This window comes from Coptis chinensis, chromosome 7, assembly GCF_015680905.1.
Source record: "Coptis chinensis isolate HL-2020 chromosome 7, ASM1568090v1, whole genome shotgun sequence".
NCBI lineage: Eukaryota > Viridiplantae > Streptophyta > Magnoliopsida > Ranunculales > Ranunculaceae > Coptis > Coptis chinensis.
The window spans coordinates 45,207,141-45,227,134 of record NC_141462.1 but is presented as its reverse complement, the minus strand read 5'-3'; the positions used below and the strand labels follow the sequence as shown (position 1 = coordinate 45,227,134).

Sequence of the window (19,994 nt, the reverse complement as noted above, 5' to 3'; positions counted from 1 at the left end):
AAATGGATATTCAAAGAGAACAAGTCTGAGATAATAGAGTCTTCATATTATGTAACTAGAGAAAACCTTATTCTTTACTTTTGCTTCTACACTTTGTTTCCATCCTTAGCCATATATTTTTTTTCTTTTTCTTTGGCTTTTGACTCCTTGATTCTATTTTTGGAGTTCTAACTCTTTATTTCCTTTTATATTTTATTTTATTTTATTTTTTTATTTGGATGGAAACTTACTTTTCTCTTTTGAAGCGACTAACAAATTATTGATTTCAAAGGTTCTTCTATTCCCTATTCTTCATCTCTACTCTCAAACTTATTCAAAGAATTGGGTAGGTTGATTTTTTTTATTTTTATTTTGTTTTGTTTTGTAACAGGGTAAAGGATTTGTCGTTTATGAAAGGCTAAAGAAAGGCTCAGAGAGGCGACTAGTGGAAAATAATTTATAGGTTTGAATTTCTGGCTATATCGATCCAAAGAGGGCCTAAATTCTCACTTAGGATATGGTATAGTGATCAAGCAAGTGGACGTGTGATTTCTCTATCCGGATTTTACTTCTCCCTTGTGTCATTTCTCAAATGTTCACTCATATAAGGCTTTTGGCTATATTCTCACAGGATTTGTAGAATAAGTACTCTAGCCTAGATTTCAGAAACTTACTTCCAACAATCATAGATACTCATGTAACATATTTATAGATAGATGCAAGGATTATTACCTACATATTAGCTTAAGTTTCTAAAAACTATTCTAATGCAAAAGCTACGTGAGATTTCTAGATTATTGAGAGCATAGAAAAAGAAAATAATACCAATATTCCTAAGTGTATAGCATACTTTTTATTTATATTTTTAAATTTTTTGAATTTTTTAGCTAGAAAACAAGTGCATATTATACATATCTATATCCTAACAGATGCCTTAATTACACGTGTTTCTATGCCCCCCCCCCAAACAAGAAGCTTTGTCCTCAAAGTATTTTAAATAAAGAGGGTAGGAAAATACCATTGAAACGCGTGAAATTCCGAAATATCTGTAAAACAAGGTTATAACATACTAATATAGAAAAGAAATCTGACGCAACTCGATAAGAGTTCCACCCGTAATAGGGTTAATGAGAAATAAATTTGCTTGGGACATAAGCAGACACTAACTGAAATAAAAACTTACTTGCACTCCCGTTTAAACATTTTCTTCCTCATTTCCCTCTTCATCCTTAATAAATAAATTAGGTTCCTTCGCATCCTGCCATGCCATGGTAATTTGCCAGGCTTCACGCCACTTATCGTCTACTATATCTAACCTGTCAGGCACCACTTGGTCGGATGGGGTGTAAGGCGCAACCTGATGAGGTTGTATCCTCCACCCTTACCAAGTCATCGAACGGAACGATCGAATAATACAATTGGTGGGTCTCACAATGTCAACCCCAACCCAATTCGTGAAACGGGCACAAAAAACAGGGAAGAAACATAGCATTATACGGCAAATTAAAACAGGCATAAGAAGGTACTCATGCCTCTTGCCATGGGCTCAGGCTAAACTAGACATTAAGGTCTGGAGAATATCATAGAGTGTACGTTCCCCAGCTAAAGCAAGGAAAATATCACAAGTTTCGTCATTTACAGAAGAATAACGCCATTCCCCTCTAATGTTGAGCATAATCCAAAACATAACAGTTCTCACGTTCATAGACAGGCTACCAAGGGAGACGTTATAATCCCCTTGGTCCTCTATCCTAAAGATTCCTGCCCCGTAATACTCATGCAAATCATCATAGTTATACATGTACATATTATCTACCAAATAGGCCCATGAGTCTTGCATTTCGACCGGCATAGCAAGTCCAAGCACAAAGACTAGCAAGGCCAGACATCTACTATGCAGTTGGGTTAGTATCAAGGTTCTAAACAAATCCTGGGGTCACACACTGGAAGGCTGTCAAGAAGATAATGAGGTATCTTAAAGGCACCGTGGACTACTCACTTGTCTACCAAGGGAAAGATCTTAAGCTGATTGGGTACTCCGATGCCGACTGGGCTGGAGACTTTGATGAGAGGAAGTCAACTTCAGGATATACCTACATAATGAATGGAGGTGCTATATCCTGGAGCAGCAAGAAGCAAACTTCTATAGCACTTTCAATTATGGAAGCTGAGTATATTACATGCTGCTCTGCAACACAGGAGGCTGTGTGGTTCAAACAATTCATCAAACACTGGTCAGTGTTCTCAAGAGCTGCTGAACCAGTTCACATTTGAACTGACAGCATGGCTGCTCTTGCATATGCTAAAGATCCAAAGTACCATGGAAGAACCAAGCATATAGAGTTAAAGTACCACTACGTACGACAAATGATACTGAAGAAGAAAGTGGTTCTACAACATATATCCATTGATCAGATGGTTGCGGATCCACTAACCAAACCTATTCCAAAGGAACTCTTCCTTGCACATGTAAAAATGTTTGGGTTAAAGAGGATGTGATTATGCTATGAACATTTTGATGGTTTAATGAATAAACGTGCATTCTTTCCAGATTGATTGCATTCTCATTATACTGTTTATCATCTCATATGTATGTCAGTAGGGTTGACTGGTTCACTCACATGAACAATCACTTCCATTTTAAACAGTGGGAGTTTAGCTTGACAAGTCATTAAACCTTATGGGAAGGGTGGACCTAGTGCCGAGTCATGCCCCTTCTTATAATTGGATAAGAAGAAATAGGCTTCATAGAGAAGATTCTGTCTAAACCTACAAATGGTTGTTGCCAAGTGGGAGCAAAGTATCCTTGGAATTGTCATTAGGGATGACAACACTTGCATGGTATGAGTGGACATACAGATATCTATTGTTGAGTAAACAAATTAGATACTCTTGCCATGACATGTTTTCACACAACATGTGTACAAATTGACCACCGAGAGCAAGAAAAAATAAATATCCCTAAAAATTTTGCTATGTGAGCTCTATTGATATGTTTTTTGTTTAAGACATGTCGAATGGTACCCTCCTTGAACTTTTGACCTTGTCAAGAAAATAAGAGGACTACTCGTAACTTTGGTTTGCTCCCCACAAGCTCTTACTAAAAGGCTGACTGGATGCATACTGGGAAGTTGGTAGAACTCTGACGACAATGACTTTATGCGTGCAAAGGGTAAAAGAACCGAAAGGTTTATCACACAATCATCGGATTCTACGGCGGGACAATTGATGATAATTGTGAATCATGTGATACATTTTTTTATTTTATGGTGTGGACTCATAGGGATGAGTGCTATTTGTCAAAATGATGAAACAAACAGATCTTGGGGTATACACACACTCTCTGGATATTAGGTTTCCGGATTCGTCTTCTTTAAGATCACTTTCATGGTAGATCACTGTGTTGTGCTTTTCATTGCGACTTGCTACTTCACAGATATCATGATACGTGTGCTAGGGTCACACGAACCATTTGCCGTGTGAGACACACAAATGGCTGAACATTCTACTTAAATTCTTCTCTTAGAAACCTTCTTCGCCGTTGTGGGCGAGTGGGAGATGTTGGAAATAAGGCTGGATAAACGCCCACCAGGATAAGGATAAACCACCAAGATAAGGATAACCACCAGGTATTAGGATGAGTGTAGGACTCTATCCTATCTGATATTAGATGAGTATAGGACTCTATCCTATCTTATATTAGATGAGTATAGGACTCTATCCTATCCAATATTGAGGAGGTGGGAGAGCTCTATAAATAGACCCCCCACCCCTCACATATTGATCATCCCAACAAAGAAAAGCTCTCTCTCCTTTAATGGTGGCCTCCAACATTTTCTAAAGAAGAAGCTAGTAATTTGTGGAGATTCCATAGGTGGTAACCTCCCTAGCCATTGTCGGTTCTTGGTTCGTGAACAAAGGTTGCTTCCCGTTCGTGGTTGGAACTTGACTCCAGCTAAGTTGAGAAGAAGAAGAACTTGAGTGTGCCAAGAATATCATATTCTCCTGTAGATCAAAGCTTGGAACTTCAAATTGAAAGCTGTGACCAAGGTACGATCTTTTGTTTCCGCTGCGCTATTTTATGCATGTGATATAGTGTAATTATACATATCATAGGAATCATGCATGAGATATCGGTAAAACCCTACACACCAAGGAGCACACACGGAGGAGCCAACTTTTAGATCCGCCCTTGTCAATCTCAGTTCACTCATAACCATTAATACCTCTTGACATAGCCCTTTTCTAAATCTGTAAGCATCAATACTTCTTGATTTCCTAATAAATATAAGTTCACCAGTGTTGTTCATTTCCGGTTATTGAACAACTACATTGTCATGTTCGTACTCCTGTCCAAGAAAAATATCCTAATCCCCTCCGCTTCATTGGAACTTTGGGGGAGTGGATTGACTTTCGTGGCCGAGCCAACAGAGAGCTACTTTGTGGGGCTAAATCCATGAAGAAAATGTATTAACTGTGTATATGATACATATGTGTTTGGGCTCTAGCCCGTGTAGAATTAATTTAAAATAGTACCCATTTTTTGTTTAAAAATTAAAAGAGTGAGTTTGGTATATAGTACAGTGAGCTAGGTTCATGTTCACGGTCCACCAACAGATTAGCTCCTGTTGTGCTTACTTCCGGCCCATGACCAGTAACTTAACAGTTGTTATGGCTGCCGACTTAGCTTGTAGTAAATCCTTCCCATATGCTTGATTTCCATACATGTTTGTCAGAATCTTCCAGGTATTTATGTTACAACCAATCTACTATGACAGCGGTACTTTAGTATGGAAAGGAATGGAAAAATCTAGAGTAGTCCACCTTTTCCATCCTATTTTCCTATTTGGGTGTTTGTTACCTATGGAAATGGAAACAAATATATAGGAAGGATTGGATTTTTGAGTTCGTGGGTAGACCCTTGGGAATGAGCGGAATGGAAAGGAAAATATCCTCTTGAGAAAAGGCGCAACCAAAATTTCTCCAATCTTTTTGTTGACAATCAATCTTCTCTCTGTGGTGGCTCAATTAGGGAAAGGAGGCCAGGTCAGCGGACACCAAGTGGATGCAGCATAATGAGATAGTTCGGAGGGCAGGGAAACATGTCCATGAACGAGACCAAGTCAGAGGGACACCGAATAGGATGCAGCATAACGATATACACCGGAGAGTAAGAGAACATAGCTGCGGAACCCTAGACTGTGGACGTGGCACAGGTACGTAATGCCGACACAAGGGAGAACCAGTAGATGGGGGGACAGGTGGATGATCTAGAGAGGGGATGGAAGGGGTATAAAGAGAAGAAGATGGGAGAGAGAGAGGGGGCCGCACTAGAGAGAAGAGGAAAAATAGAGAAAAGAGAGAAAAGAGAGAAGAGAGGAGAGAAAAGAGGAAAAATAGTGAGCCATTCTTGTTTTCTTGGGTAATATCTAGTAGCTTGTATTAGGTTCTTATATTTGGTGCCGTCTGTGGGGATAGAAGCAAGAGAGAGATGACACCTAAGAAACAAGTAGGGAGACCGAAGAGGGTGGCGGTGCAGGAACCAATGCTCGAGGCTGTGATTGATGAAGAAGGTGACAGAAGAGAGGAGCAGGAAGCGGAAGAGACGCGGCTTATGAGAGAAGAAATCGGGAGGTTAAGAGAGGAGAATGACAAGTTGAGAAAGGAGATGGAAAGGGAAGAGGAACAGACAGGCGGAGAGGCAAGTGAGAACGTGAAAGAGGAAGAGGATGGGCCGAACCTCGTGGAAAATCCAGTAACCGGCTTGAGAGTCGAACAGGTGCAAGAAATGATAAATAATGATAGGGAAGCTAACCAGCAGTAGACGAAGAGTCGTGGGGGAGCAGCTAGTCAGGTGGTGACCAGGCTGAACTGCAACCCACTAGCGGACGACATTTCGGCTTCGGAAGTCCCAAAGCGTTTTAACCAGCCTAGGTTCGAAAGGTACGATGGTAAAGGAGACCCAACATATCACATCCTTCATTTTTGGCAGCAAATGCCACTCTGGCAAGAATCCTGATATGACGGGCTGCGATATATGATGTTCCCGGCTAGTCTGAAAGGAGGGGCGTCGGACTGGTATTACCGGTTACCCGCGGGAAGCATAAGAAACTTTCAAGAATTGGAACAGGCGTTTATAGATCACTTCATACATCAGAAAAAGCAAGTGGTGGATCAGCGGAGTCAGTGAGGGAATACCTGTGCAGATTCAAAGCCGAGACATTGAAGGTCGAAAATCTGGATGAGAGAACCGCAGTGATTGCATTTGAAAGAGGGTTGCAGCCAGGGACAGGAGTACACCAGTCGGTGGCGAAGAATGAGATTGCAACCTTGCATGAACTATATCCGCGAGTAGAAAAATATATCAGATATGAGGACAATATGCAGAAGGAGTCTAAGAGATCTGGGAAGGCAGTGCTATCGCGTTGGATAAAAACAGGGAACCAAGGAAGGCAGGCGCGACCGAGAAAGAAAGCGGTGGGTATCGGGGATATCCATCGAGGACAGAGAGAAACCGGGAAGGGATTTGACGGGAAAATAGAGAGAGGAAGTTGTATGAACCCTAAATATCACAGCTCAACAATCTCTCTTTTTCTCTCTCTCTTTCTCACTGTTCTATTTTTTTCTCTCTCTGGTGGCCTCTCATTTTTTTCTCTTCCCACTTCCTTTTTTTTTATATATCTCTCACCCCCTTCTAGGCCCTCCATCTGTCGCTTCATCGCATGACTCTCCTTCCTGCCGTACATATGCCACGTCGCGGTATAGGGTTCCGCAGTACTGATCCCGTACTTCCCTTTTCTCCATCTTATGTTGCATCCTATCCTCTACACCACTGACCTAGTCCAACTTCTAGCATTATGCCACTACAAATGCCCCTTCTCGACTCCGTGGTCCTGTTAATGAAGCCGGGGTCGAAAACTCTCCTGGTTACTCTCTTCTCACTATACACATTTTCCTTTAATTTCCTCAATTTGCGCGTGATGGGACTGCACTCATCACGCACATTTTCAGCCATCCCTCGTACCTCGCGCCTCCACGTGTCTCAATCTAGTAGGACTGTCTACCCGACTCTTCGAATTCCCCAATATCAATAATTACCTCTTTGCCCTTCCTTTATTTAAACTCCTTTCTTCTCCCTCTTTTTCATTTTATTTTCCCCACTCCATCTTTTCTCTTCCACTGCTCCTCCGTTTTTGCTCTCTTCCTATCTGTTTCCGGCTTGCGTGTGCTCTTTCGGTCTTCCAGCGGTTTCTTCATCTCACTAGCTCTCTACTCAAGCATAAACACTCTCTCTTTGCCTCTGTCGGTATGTTTTCTAGGCCTTGCTTATTTTTGTTTGTGTTGCATATTTGAGTCTGTTCGCATTTTGCGTCTGTGACTCAGCCCTTCCGATGTCGGGCTCAGAAACCGATGAGTCTTCCCCTTCTCAATCCCATAGAGTGGCGTCTCTGCCTCCTATTGCCACTGCTGGGATCCAATCCACCTTAGGACGCCAACCCTCTCTGCTGCCACCTACTTCTAGGTGCCACCGCCCTAATTTGGATGCAATTAGGGCTGCTTATGGCATTCTAGCCAACATAACTCTAGAACACGTGCCATCTATCACACACTATCCCCCTCTTGTTCCCCGCCGTCCGGGGTATCTTGTGCTCACCGTGGGCCAAATAGTCGCCGGTCTATGGCTGCCCCTCACCCTACTAGACGTCGAGGTATGCAATCATTTCAATATTCCCCAGTGTCAAGGCATAGGGAATTTTTGGAGAATCATGTATGCCGTGAACTCATATAATAAGAGCGGGGACCCTAAGATTACGAGTCGCGACATCTTCTCTCAATATTTTATTAAGAAGAGTACCAAAGATGTCGGCGTGGGGTACCAGTCCTTTTGTGTACGTCCCCGGAAGCAAACCTTTCTCCTTCGTGTTACCTCTTCGGACAAAGTGTGGCATCACTACCCGTTGTACATATCAGGGCAGTTTCTGTCCGCGGACCTTCTTTCTGATTTGTCTCTTAACAATCTCGCCTTCATAGCCCGCAGTGCATATCTTGGATTTCCCTTTCTAACTTGGTATACAACCCTTGTTATTTCTAACCGCGATATCTCTCTGTTTTTCAAGTTGGTAGTCAGATTCCAAGTCCATCATTTACTCTGGCATTTCAAGCCCTATTCTTCAGCATCTCTGTGACCTCGGCCCATCCCAAGCCGACCGCCTGGGCATTCATCCTACTACCGCTACCCCCTTGTTACCAGTTCCTGCCTTACACGACATAGGCAGTTTCTCAGCCCCATTTTATCGCCCTCCGCCTCCCAAAGAGCGTAGACCTCGTGCATCCCCTCCTCCCAAGAAAAGGTCTCAGGCCCTCACAATCCATCGCAAAGTCCCCCGAACCTCCACGCCCTCCATCGCTTCCCTTGAATCTCCCGATCGATCCTACCAGCTCCTCTGCTCCCGAAGAAGTCCCTTCATACCGCTCCATTTCCCAGTGGGACGACCAGTACACTTCACGCCCCTCTCCCCTCCTGTCGACATGGACGTACACACACAAAAGCTTTTTGACAGCGATTCTGATGAGGATGTTGTGAAGGAGGTTTCCCCCACTGAGATACGGACATCCGCTAACCAACCTCCATCCAAAAGGCGAAGGACTTCGACCTCCATTGAACCTGCCCCTACTACCCAGCAACCTCCTCCTCTGAAGATCTTGCCACTACTACTTCATCGCATCAATCTGCTGCCGCTTCTCCTCACCCACGCTGGTCTGGTAAAGACTGGTCCCCCCTGCTGCCCCGACTTCTGAGCTCACACCGGTGGAGGACTTCTGTCCTATTTTCACAGTGCGCAACCGCTAAGTGAATACCGCGGACTCTGCTTTGGACAATGTAGCCATAGCCTCCTCTCTCTTTTTCCATGCTCATCTTCCAAAGGACATAGCTTACGCCGATGGGGGCTCGTTCGATCAACATCGCACTTCCCTGTATACAAACTGGGAAAGGGTACCATTTTTTTTCTTTTTTTTCTTTTTTTTTTTTACATCACTCTTTCTCTTCAATTCTATGTGAGCCTGGATGTCTCGTTCATGATCCGCGGTCTACATAGTACCAAGACCAAGGTAGCCGCCTTGGAGAAAGAGCTTAATGGCCCTGATGGCTTGAAGTCTACCTGTGCTGTCCTCCAATCAGATCTTGCAGCTGCTAATTTGGACAAAGACCGGGCCCAGGATGAACTTCATTCCGCGGAGAAAGCTCACCAAGAATACATGGACACTGTCAATGAACACCTGAGCAACCAAAGGGTGGCGCTTCTTCAGCAACATCAGCTCAGTCTGAACTCACTCAATCGTCAACACCAGGATGCCGTGGATGCACTCAACCAGAAGCACAAGGAGGCCTTAGACGACTTATTCAAACAACACCAGGCCGACCTGACTGTGCTCCACGAACGTTTCAAGCTTCTGGCCGACAATCGCGTGGCTAAGAAAATCCAAGAGGAGTACGAAAGACTCACACAAGAAGGTCGTCTTCTCCCTGAGGGACCTGCCACCTCGGTGATAGATTTCGCCGACGTCTTGAGAGAAGCAATGCCCGACCAAGAGCCCGTTCTCGAACATCCTGTAGCCGCCGAACCATCCACCCATACGACAGTCGATCCCAAGGCCACGGAGGCCGCTGTTGAGGAGACCAATGAAGGGGTTGTTGAAGAAACTACTGATAGTGTAACCGTTGCTACCCTTCTGGGCACTGCAGAAGGGGCAATTGCTGATGATTCCACCTCCGCGATGCCCTATAGAACTTCTTTATGTAATAGAATATTTTTGTTAACTCTTAATTTGTTATTTTCCACCCTCTTCATTTTGCTATTACTCCCATTAATATGATGCTTGTTTTTGCCTGATGTGCTTGTTATCTCTTTATTTATTGACTCTGCCACTCCTTCGACTTGCAATATATCTCTATCTTTGGGTTTTCCATGACTTAATTAAATGTTGCTCTTGCCCTGTCACACTATATTCGTCTGACTATATAGCCGTGCGCGGGAAATTTTCCATGCTCAACAAGCAAGTTGCGTCTTTCGTCTTCGGAGACTCATTAGGGGCCTCTCCTTGCCCCATGCTCGCTTAGTACATAGTATCAGCGAAAAGACCCTTCCCTCCACTGTCCCATGTGATGATCTGACTCCATGCCCCATGTGCCCACTGTATCTCTCCTCTGCGGACTCTATAGTCCCCTGAGGTGAGGGGAGCAGCTTAGCTTGCCCCAGGCCCGACTCCGTCTTTGTGTCAACAAAGGGTTCCTCCCCTCCGTTGTCTATAACCATACTTGGTTTCCATGCCCCAGGTGTAGTGTACGTCCCTCATCCGCGAAAGACTCATCCCATTCCGCGGCTCCTTGGTCTCAAGCCACGAGTATGGGGCCACTCATTTTGCCCCAGGTTCGACTATGGCATTGTGTCTGCGAAGGGCTCATCCCCTTCACGATCTCTCTTCCTGCTTGAATTCCATGCCCCAAGTGTAGGGTGTGTCTCTCCTCCGCGAATGATTCATCTCACTTCGCGGCTCCTTGGTCTCAAGCCATGAGTATGGGGCCACTCATTTTGCCCCAAGTTCGACTCTAAAATTGTGTCCATGAAGGGCTCATCCCCTTCATGGTCTCTCTTCCTGCTGGAATTCCATGGCCCAGGTGTAGGGTATGTCTCCCCTCCGTGAAGGGCTCACCCCACTCCGCGGTCTTTACAGCTTTAGCAAGTTCCTTGGGGCAACTGTTCTTGCCCCAGGCTCATCTCCAGCCTTGTGTCAGCGAAGGGCTCATCCCCTCCGCTGTCTCTCTTCACACCTGGGCTCTATGCCCCATGTGTAATTAGCTCCTCTCATCCGCGAAGGGCTTGCCCCACTCTGCAGCTCTATAGCTTCTGAAAGTTAGTTAGGAAACTTGTCTTGCCCCAAGTCCAATTCCGACCTTGTGTCAGCGAAAGGCTCATCCCCTCTGCTGTCTCGTTGGTATTCCATGTCCCATGTTTATTTTGGATTCCTGCCCTTACAAATGATAGTCTCTTCTCAAAAGTGCTGTCATATTATATATTTACATACATCTACAGATACATGCCTTAGATTTCCATTACATTCAAGTGTGAATTTTTTTTAACATTCTCACGTTCCATGGCTTATCTATCAATTTGCCTTCCTGTGTCCGCAATTTGTAAGTGTCAACCCCTCTGATATCCACCACGGTATAAGGTCCTTCCTAATTTGGACCCAACTTTCCATCTTTCTCCTTTCGGGTACTAGGTGTCACTCGACGGAGCACCTGGTCACCTACTTGGAATTGCCTCGGCTTGACCCTCTTGTTGTACTCTCTCTGCAATCTCCGGTGGTACTCTTCCAACTTTATACAGGCAATGTCTCTTCTCTCCTCTGCCAGATTCAGATCTGCTGCTAAAATTCTCCAGTTTGAGCCTTCCTCCACGGCCTTTGTCAGTGTTGTAGCTGCCACCATCTCGGAAGGGATCACGGCCTCCACCCCGTAAGTCAATGAGAATAGGGTCTCTTGGGTGGACGATCGAGGTGTGGTCCAGTAGGCCCATAGTACATGGTTAAGCTCGTCATCCCAAGCCCCCTTCTTGTCTTCCAATTTCCTTTTAAGGTTGTTCATGATAGTCTTGTTGGATGCCTCCGCCTGTCCATTGCCCTCGGGATTGTAAGGAGCCGAGAACCCCTGTCTCACTTTATAGGCTTGTAAGAACTTGGCCACCTTCGCTCCTGTAAATTGAGTCCCATTGTCTGCTATAATGGCATATGGAAGCCCAAACCTGCAAATAATGTTCTCCCATAAAAACTTGATGATTTGCGTCTCCTTCACTTGCTACAGGGGTACGACTTCAATCCATTTTGTCAAATAATTTGTGGCTGCGAGAATGAACCTCCGTTTCCCACTGGCCAAGGGAAGCGGTCCCACTATATCCATTGCCCACATAGCAAAAGGCTACGGACTTGAGACATTATGCAGGGGTTCAGCGGGGGTGAATATCAGCTAGGCAAATCTCTGACATTTGTCCCACCTCTTAGCAAATTCCATGGCATCCCTACCCCTGTGTCAGTAGCCGATGTGTCGTAGTTCTTCCCGCTGAATGACTCCCGCAATCTCCCTAATGTAATTCTGCCAACACCTTATGGGATAGCCATGGACCCAAGCATTTTAACAGTGGTCCATTGGAGTTTTTTCGGTATAACTCTCCTTCTAGTAGAACGTATCTCCGGGAAGTTTGTTCCCATCTCCTTTTTTCTTTCTTATCCGTCACTTCCTTTCCTGCCAAAAAGCCCTTAATTGGCTCCATCCAGCCCTCCACTTCTTCTGCTACCTGACAAATCTCTATCGTGTCCTCGGTGCTCGGTTTCTCCAACCTTCCCACTCGTATCGTTCTTTCTTCCGACCCGGGAATTATGGCTGCTACATATGCCAAGGCATCGGCGTGTCTGTTCTCTCCCTGGCCTAAATGAAGGAATCAGAGTTTTGTGAACTTTACAGATCGTTTACGCAACACATCCAAATATCTTGCCATCATGGGGCATTGGGTGGTGAACCCCCCATTCGCTTGACACACCACTAAATTTGAATCGAATATATCTTTGTCGACTCCTTCACCCCAAATCTTGACCATTCTTAATCCCGCTATCACCACCATTAGATTCCGTTCTTCGGATGCCGTGAACCCTAGTTTCATGGTTTGCTCTATTTTGCCATTATCAAGTGTAACCAACACAATTCCTATGCCGCTGCATGCATCGGTAGCCGACCCATTCGTGAACACCCTCTATCCATTCCTCTTATCCCACGGGTCTAGGAGTTCTGGTTCACCCTCCCTTTCTAGTTCCATGACCATTTCCTCTCCCCACGTGGGATCCTCTGCGGGAAACTCTGCCAAAAACTCAGCCATTGTTTGTGCCTTTTCTGTGATTCTTACCTGGTATTGTATCTCATAAGAACTAAGCATTGATAAGAGCCCAAAACTGTAGTTTTAACCCCTTAACAATCGTACTTTTAGACCAATTATGTGAATAATAAGTAAGAGTTAATACTGATTACGTGTTTTTATGCATTTCAGGCTTCAAAGTCCATTATGCGCAGAAATGTGCCACTTTAGCGAGATGGAGGAGCAAAGGTCGGTTGCTAAGGAATTCTGTGATTAAAGGCCAATTTTCAAGAAGACAAAGCCTCTGTAAAGCCCGGTCAAAAGATGAAAAGTCAAAGTCCACGCGGGCAAAAACAGTGCACAAAGTCAACAGAACTTCCGAAGACCTCGGAATTGTGCCTACCTTATGTCAAAACGACCGGCTCGAGAAAGAGCTTTCCAAGCCTTGGCCCAAGCAGAGGAGCAGAAGTGGACGAAAAGTTTGTCGAAGTCAACAGTAGCTGAAGAGGCCTTTTTGGACTGAAAGTATTGGGTTTTGGGCCTGATTCTCTGGCCCGAAACATGGATCCAAGCCCATGCACGATTTTTGGATCTGAACATATAAAAACCAAAGCTTAGCTCTTTGTTAATGGTAGCTAGTTAGACCTAAAACCATATAGATAAATCTAGATCTATTTTTCAGTAGATTAATTAAGTTTTAGTTTCATTTTCAATTCTTGTTTTAGATTAAGTCTTTGAATCATTGTTCTTGATTGATTAGATAAATAAAATAGTTATTTTGTCAATTTCGATTTTTGTCATCTCAATTTATAGATCTAGTTTTAATTCTTGTTGATTATCATTTCGTAGTTTAAGTAGATTGAAACATTGTTAGTTAATTTAGTTAAGTTAGAATTTTAATATGATGAGTAGTTATAATTCAATGGGAAATGATGGTTTGATGACTCAAGGCTAAAACCTCCATTAGAGGGGTTGATGAAGCCTTGATGAAAACTTAGTGGTATAGTGTAGAAGCATTATAGAATCTATTCCACTCTAGAAGGTCGTGATTCGCCATGAGAATGGGTGGACGACCTCACATGCTAGTTAGTATTCGGTAGAAATGCCATGAACACTAGGGATTAGAACTCGAATTTCTTGTCGTAAGAACGTAAGAATCGAGATACAAGAATCTATGCTAGGTTATTAAGTTGGATTCGAGGTGGATTCAATTCCCCTCTAATCCTTTATCTAGATTAAAAAAAAAATCATATTTCCATAGCATTCGTAGTTAAATTCAACATAATCAATTTCATATAGGTATCGTAGTATAACACCCTTCGTAAAGCTCTCATTAGACTTAAGACCGACAAATTAAACTATAAAACATTCCATGCTAGAGAACTAGGAGTGGAATGAATTTGTTACTCGACTTTATTTCGATAGAATTGAGAGTAGAAACTTTGATAAACATAGGCTCATAAGAAAGTTTTAGTTTACTTACGTTTTGAGTTCATCGTTCATTTCGTAGGTAAACTATTCAATTTTATCGTTTATCAAGCATCACTACCCACTTCAACATTCTACCAGATTGTTCTGTCTTTAGTGCTTGTCTTAGAGGTAAATTCATTACCACCACCACCATATGCGCTTCAAAGTAGGGTTTCAGCTTCAAGGTTGAGAAAACTAATGCTAAGGCATACCTCTCAATTCTACTGTATCGCGTTTCTGCATCTAGCAAGGTTTTGCTCTGAAAATATATCGACTTCTCCACCTTATCTACCACTCGAACTAGAACTGAGCTAACTGCATACTCCGTGGCCCCCAAGTACAAATACAACTTCTCCCCGGTCTCTGGCCGTGATAACAAAGGCGTTTTGCCCAAATATTTTTTCAATTCCTGAAATGCCTCCTCACACTTCGCGGTCCACACAAAATCCGGTGTGCTCCTTAACAATCTGTACATCGGTCTGCATTTATCGGATGACTTGGAAATGAATCTATTCAAAGCCGCGACCCTTTTTGCTAACTGCTGTACTTCCTTCACATTCTGCGACGATGGCATCTCTATCAGGGACCCTATTTGCTCGGGGTTAGCCTCGGTCCCCCTGTGAGTAACGATATAACCCAAAAACTTTCCCGTAGTCACTCCGAAAGTACACTTCTCAGGGTTCAGCTTCAAGTTATATTTCCGTAGTATCCCGAAGGTCTCTCTCAAACCCTCTATATGTTCCTCTTTCGACATGCTCTTCTCAACCATGTCATCTATATAAATCTTAATTCCCTTCCGAATCTTGCTTTCGAACATTTTCTCCCCCAACCGTTAGAATGTTGCCCCTGCATTCTTCAAACCAAATGGCATCCTCATATAGCAGTATGTACTGCCCTCCACCACAAACGATGTCTTTTCCTGATCTGGCCCATACATCGTGACCTGATTGTACCCCATCGACGCATCCATGAAAGAAAATATCTTGAACCTTGCCATCCTATCAACCAACTCATCTACTCACGACATGGGATAACTGTCCTTTAGGTACTTGAGATTCACATCAGTAAAATCCATGTACATATGCACCTTTACATTCTTTTTTGGTACCGCGACTATGTTAGACAACCAATCTGTGAACTCAACCTCTCGGATTATCCCCTCCCCTTTCAACCTAGCTACCTCTTCCCGATCCCCTCGGCGTATTTTGGCCTAATACTGTGCATCTTTTGCCTCACAAGTTTGGCGTCTTCTTTCATATCTAAGTGGTGACAAGCAAACTCTGTGTCCAGCCCAGTAACATCCTCTATTGTCCAAGTGAAGACATCTCTATTTTCTGACAAGAACTATAGCAACTTACCCCTCCATTCCTCTGGCAAACTGGACCCTATCGACGTGAATTTCTCCTCTTCCCCTTTCCCAATATTCACCACCTCAATCTCATCGAGCATCTTCGGATCCACTGATGTCTCATCCTCCCCCTCCACCGAGGTGTACTGTAATTGCTATGCCAGCCTCTTCCTAGGATTGGAAGTCTCTCCTTCTGATCCGCTGATCAACCGCTTCAGGTTCCCTGATGACTATTCCTGGCCGTTACCTGATCACCGTAAACCTCGTACATGCCAGTAGGTGTGGGGAATCGTATTACCTGATAATATGTTGATGGGACCGCTTTCATCTCGTGAATCTACCGCCTTCCCAAGATTGCATTATATTGCGAAGCAGAATCTACCACCATGAATCTGGCAAAGACTGTCACTGGTCCTGTTGTCACGGGTAATAAGAGTTCCCCCATGGGCTCTGTCATACTCCCATTAAATCCATACAAATTAGTCCGCGAAGGACGCAACTGCTTAGGATCGACTCCCATTTCCTCCAAAGCACCTCTGAATAACAAATCCACTGCACTTCCACAATCAATCAGCACCCTTTTCACCTTGTAGTTTCCTATCGCTACTGTAATGACCAACGCATCTTCATGTGGTGAGTCCACTGCGCACAGGTCTGCGCTACTAAATTCAATTCTGTCCTTTTCTGCTGTCGCCATCTCTTTCTGCTGTGGTCTATCCATTCTCTCATTTATTTGCTGGATGCTTGTGGTCCGCCTTATCTTGTCTCTATGAGCGTTATGACTCAGAACCTCTCCGCTGTAAATCACATTAATGGTTCCCAGTATTCTTCCCTGCGGCGGCATGCGCTCCTCATTCTGGGCGTCTCTCACAAATTCTCCCATCCTCCTTTTCTCCACCATTCTCTGAACCAACCATTTTAGAGCGTAACAGTCATTCATCTCATGATTCCTTATCTGATGATATGTGCAGAAGGGCTTCTCAGGTATCTCTACTGGTATGCTTCGCGGTCTTTCATACCCCGACAGATTCTTTATTAAGGGCAATATCTCACTGAGTCGCTTGTTCAACGGAGTCTGTTCCATCTCGCGGTATGGCTTCCTCTCCTTATACTCTCTTCGGATGCCTTCCCGGCTTCCTTCTGCTTGCGCTCAGTATCCGCGGTATCCCCCACTTTCTTTTTCCGATGTCCCTACTTTCTGGTGTTCCCGTTCCTTGTCCAAAGACAATACGGCCTTCCCTAACCTCTTAGAATCCTTCAGCATAGAATCTTCATATCTTATATACTTTTCCACCCGCGGATACAGCTCGTGTAGCGTCGCGATCTCATTCTTGGCTATGGATTGGTGCACTCCTATCCCCGGACGCAAGCCTCTCTCAAAGGCTATCACTGCTGTCCTCTCATCCAGATTTTTAACTTTCAGTGTCTCTGCCTTGAACCGACATAGAAACTCCCTAACTGATTTTGCGGACCTTTGTCGCACGTTGAATAGAGCCGCGATGTCTACCACCCGCTTCTTCTGATGTATGAAGTGGTCTATGAACGCCTGCTCCAATTCCCCGGAAATTTTAATGCTCCTACGGCAATCAGAGTACCAATCGGCGCTCCTCCTTTCAGGCTAGCCAGGAACATCATACACCGCAGACCATCATACCGAGACTCCTGCCAGAGTGGCATCTGTTGCCAAAAATGATGGATGTGATCCGCTGGATCTCCTTTGTCATCATACCTCTCGAACCTCGGTTGGGCGAACCGCTTTGGAACCTCTGAAGCCCATATGTCATCTGCTAATGGGTTGCGATTCAACCCAGCCACCACCTGACTGGCCGCTCCTCTATGCTCCTTCACCTACCGCTAGTTTGCCTCCCTATCATTGTTTATCATTTCTTAGAGTTGCTCCATTATCAAGCCCGCTACAGGGTTTTTCACTAGATTCATTCGGGCTCCTCCCCGTCTTCAGATCCCTCATTTTCAAACCCCTCACTTAGCTTTTCTCCAGCCTTCTTTTTCTCTCTTCTCAGCTCATTGCTCTCCTCTCTCAGCCTCTCAATCTTTTCTCGCATCAGGCGGGTTTCTTCTGTTACTCGCCCCTCTTCTCGTTCTTCCCCCTCCTCAATCACCGCTTCAGGTGTTGGTTCCTGAACCCTCACCTTCTTTGGCCTACCCGCTGCTCTCTTTGGTGCCATTTCTAAGTTGCTTTTCTCTAGGTCCCCACAGACGGCGCCAAATGTATGAACCATAAATATCACAACTCAACAATCTCTCTTTTTCTCTCTCTCTTTCTCACTATTTTCTTTTTTTTCTCTCTCTCTCTCGGCCTCTCCTTTTTTTCTTTTCCCACTCCCTTCTTTTTATATATCTCTCACCCTCTTCTAGGTCGTCCATCTATCGCTTCATCACATGGCTCTCCTTCCTGCCGTACATATGCCACGTCGCGGTCTAGGGTTCGGCAGTACTGATCCCGTACTTCTCCTTTTCTCCATCTTATGTTGCATCCTATCGTCTGCGTCGCTGACCTAGTCCAACTTCCAGCACTATGCCACTACAGAATCCATACCGCGAGATAGAAGTAACACCGCTGAATAGATCCCTGAGTGAAATATTACCGTTGATCAAGAATCTGCAGGGATATGAAGGGCTGCGGAACACACCCGGAGAGTTACTTGATAAACCTTTCTGCGCCTACCATCAGATACGTAATCATGAGACCGATGATTGTTATGCACTAAAGTGGATGGTTCAGCGATTGGTGGAAAAAGGGAGGATGAGAAAGTTTATAAGGGGAGCACAGAATGAGGAGTGTGTCCCGCGTCAGGATCGTATACTAGGAACCATTAATGTGATTTTCAGTGGAGAGGTACTAAGCCATAATGCCTATAGAGACAAGGTGAGAAGAACTGCGAGCATCCAGCAGATCAATGATGGAGCAGATAGACCACGAGCAAGAGTTGGGAAAGTGGAGGACAGAGATAAGATTGTCTTTAGAAGCGCGGACTTGTGGGCAGTGTATTCTCCCCATGAGGATGCATTGGTCATCACAATAGCAATGGGCAACTACATGGTGAAGAGGGTGTTGATCGATTGCGGCAGTGTAGTGGACTTGTTGTTTAAAGGAGCTCTGGAAGAAATGGGGATTGATCATAGGCAATTGAGGTCTCCACGGACTAATTTATATGGATTCAATGGAAGCATGACGGAGCCTATGGGAGAACTCTTACTACCGGTAACCACAGGTCTAGTGACTGTATTTGCGCGGTTTATTTTGGTAGATTCCTCTTCTCAATACAATGCAATTTTAGGGAGGTGGTGGATTCATGAGATGAAGGCCGTTCCGTCAACATACTATCAAGTGATATAGTTTCCCACTCCCACGAGTATGTATGAAGCTCGCGGAGATCAAATGACGGCCAAGAACAATCATAGGGGTACAGTGAAACGGTTGATCCGCGGACCGGAGGAAGAGAATTCAAACCCTAGGAAGAGGCAGACATAGCAATTACAGTACGCCTCAGTGGAGGAGAAGGGGGAGGCAGCAGCAGGTCCGAAGACACTGGACGAGATTGAAGTAGTGAATATTGGAGGGGAGGATGAGAGGTTTACCGCGGTAGGGTCCAGCTTGCGTGAGGAATGGAAAAGTAAGTTAATACAGTTATTGTCAGAAAACCAAGACGTGTTTGCGTGGTCAATTGAGGAGGTTACGGGGTTAGATCCGGAGTTCGCATGTCATCGGCTACACATGAAAGAGGATGCTAAACCAGTGAGGCAAAAGATGCGGAGCGTTAGACCGAAGTATGCAGAGGGCATTCGCGAGGAGGTTGCGCGGTTGAAAGGGGCCAGAATAATACCGGAAGTGGAGTTCACAGATTAATTGGTTGTCTAATGTGGTCATGGTACCCAAGAAGAACGGCAAAGTACGTATGTGCGTCGACTTTACGGATGTGAATATGGAGTGCCCGAAGGATAGCTATCCCATGTCGCGGGTGGATGAATTGGTCGACAGGACAGCAGGATTCAAAATATTTTTGTTCATAGATGCATCTATGGGGTACAATCAGGTCGCGATGTACGGGCCAGATCAGAAGAAAACAACATTTGTTGTGGAAGGCGGCACATATTGCTATACAAGGATGCCATTCGGATTAAAAAATGCAGGAGGCACTTTTCAGCGGTTGGGAGAGAAAATGTTCGAGAGCAAAATTCGAAAGGGGATAGAAATATACATAGATGATATGGTGGAAAAAATCATGTCTGAGAGAGAACACTTGGAAGGATTAAGGGAAACGTTCGGAATA

General features: G+C 44.6%; 1 protein-coding gene across 1 annotated transcript; it reads right to left on the bottom strand.

Annotated features, from left to right (window-relative positions):
- Window positions 1-16,039: 16,039 nt before the first annotated feature.
- On the bottom strand, window positions 16,040-16,786 carry LOC147487666 (uncharacterized). The gene has a single exon (XM_086574104.1). It carries the CDS (start codon window positions 16,784-16,786, stop codon window positions 16,040-16,042), a length of 747 nt encoding a protein of 248 aa, XP_086430230.1.
- Window positions 16,787-19,994: the final 3,208 nt, after the last annotated feature.

Excerpts from the sequence above, each read along its gene's own strand:
- LOC147487666 (XM_086574104.1), bottom strand. The coding sequence starts at position 16,786 with ATGGAACAGACTCCGTTGAACAAGCGACTCAGTGAGATATTGCCCTTA.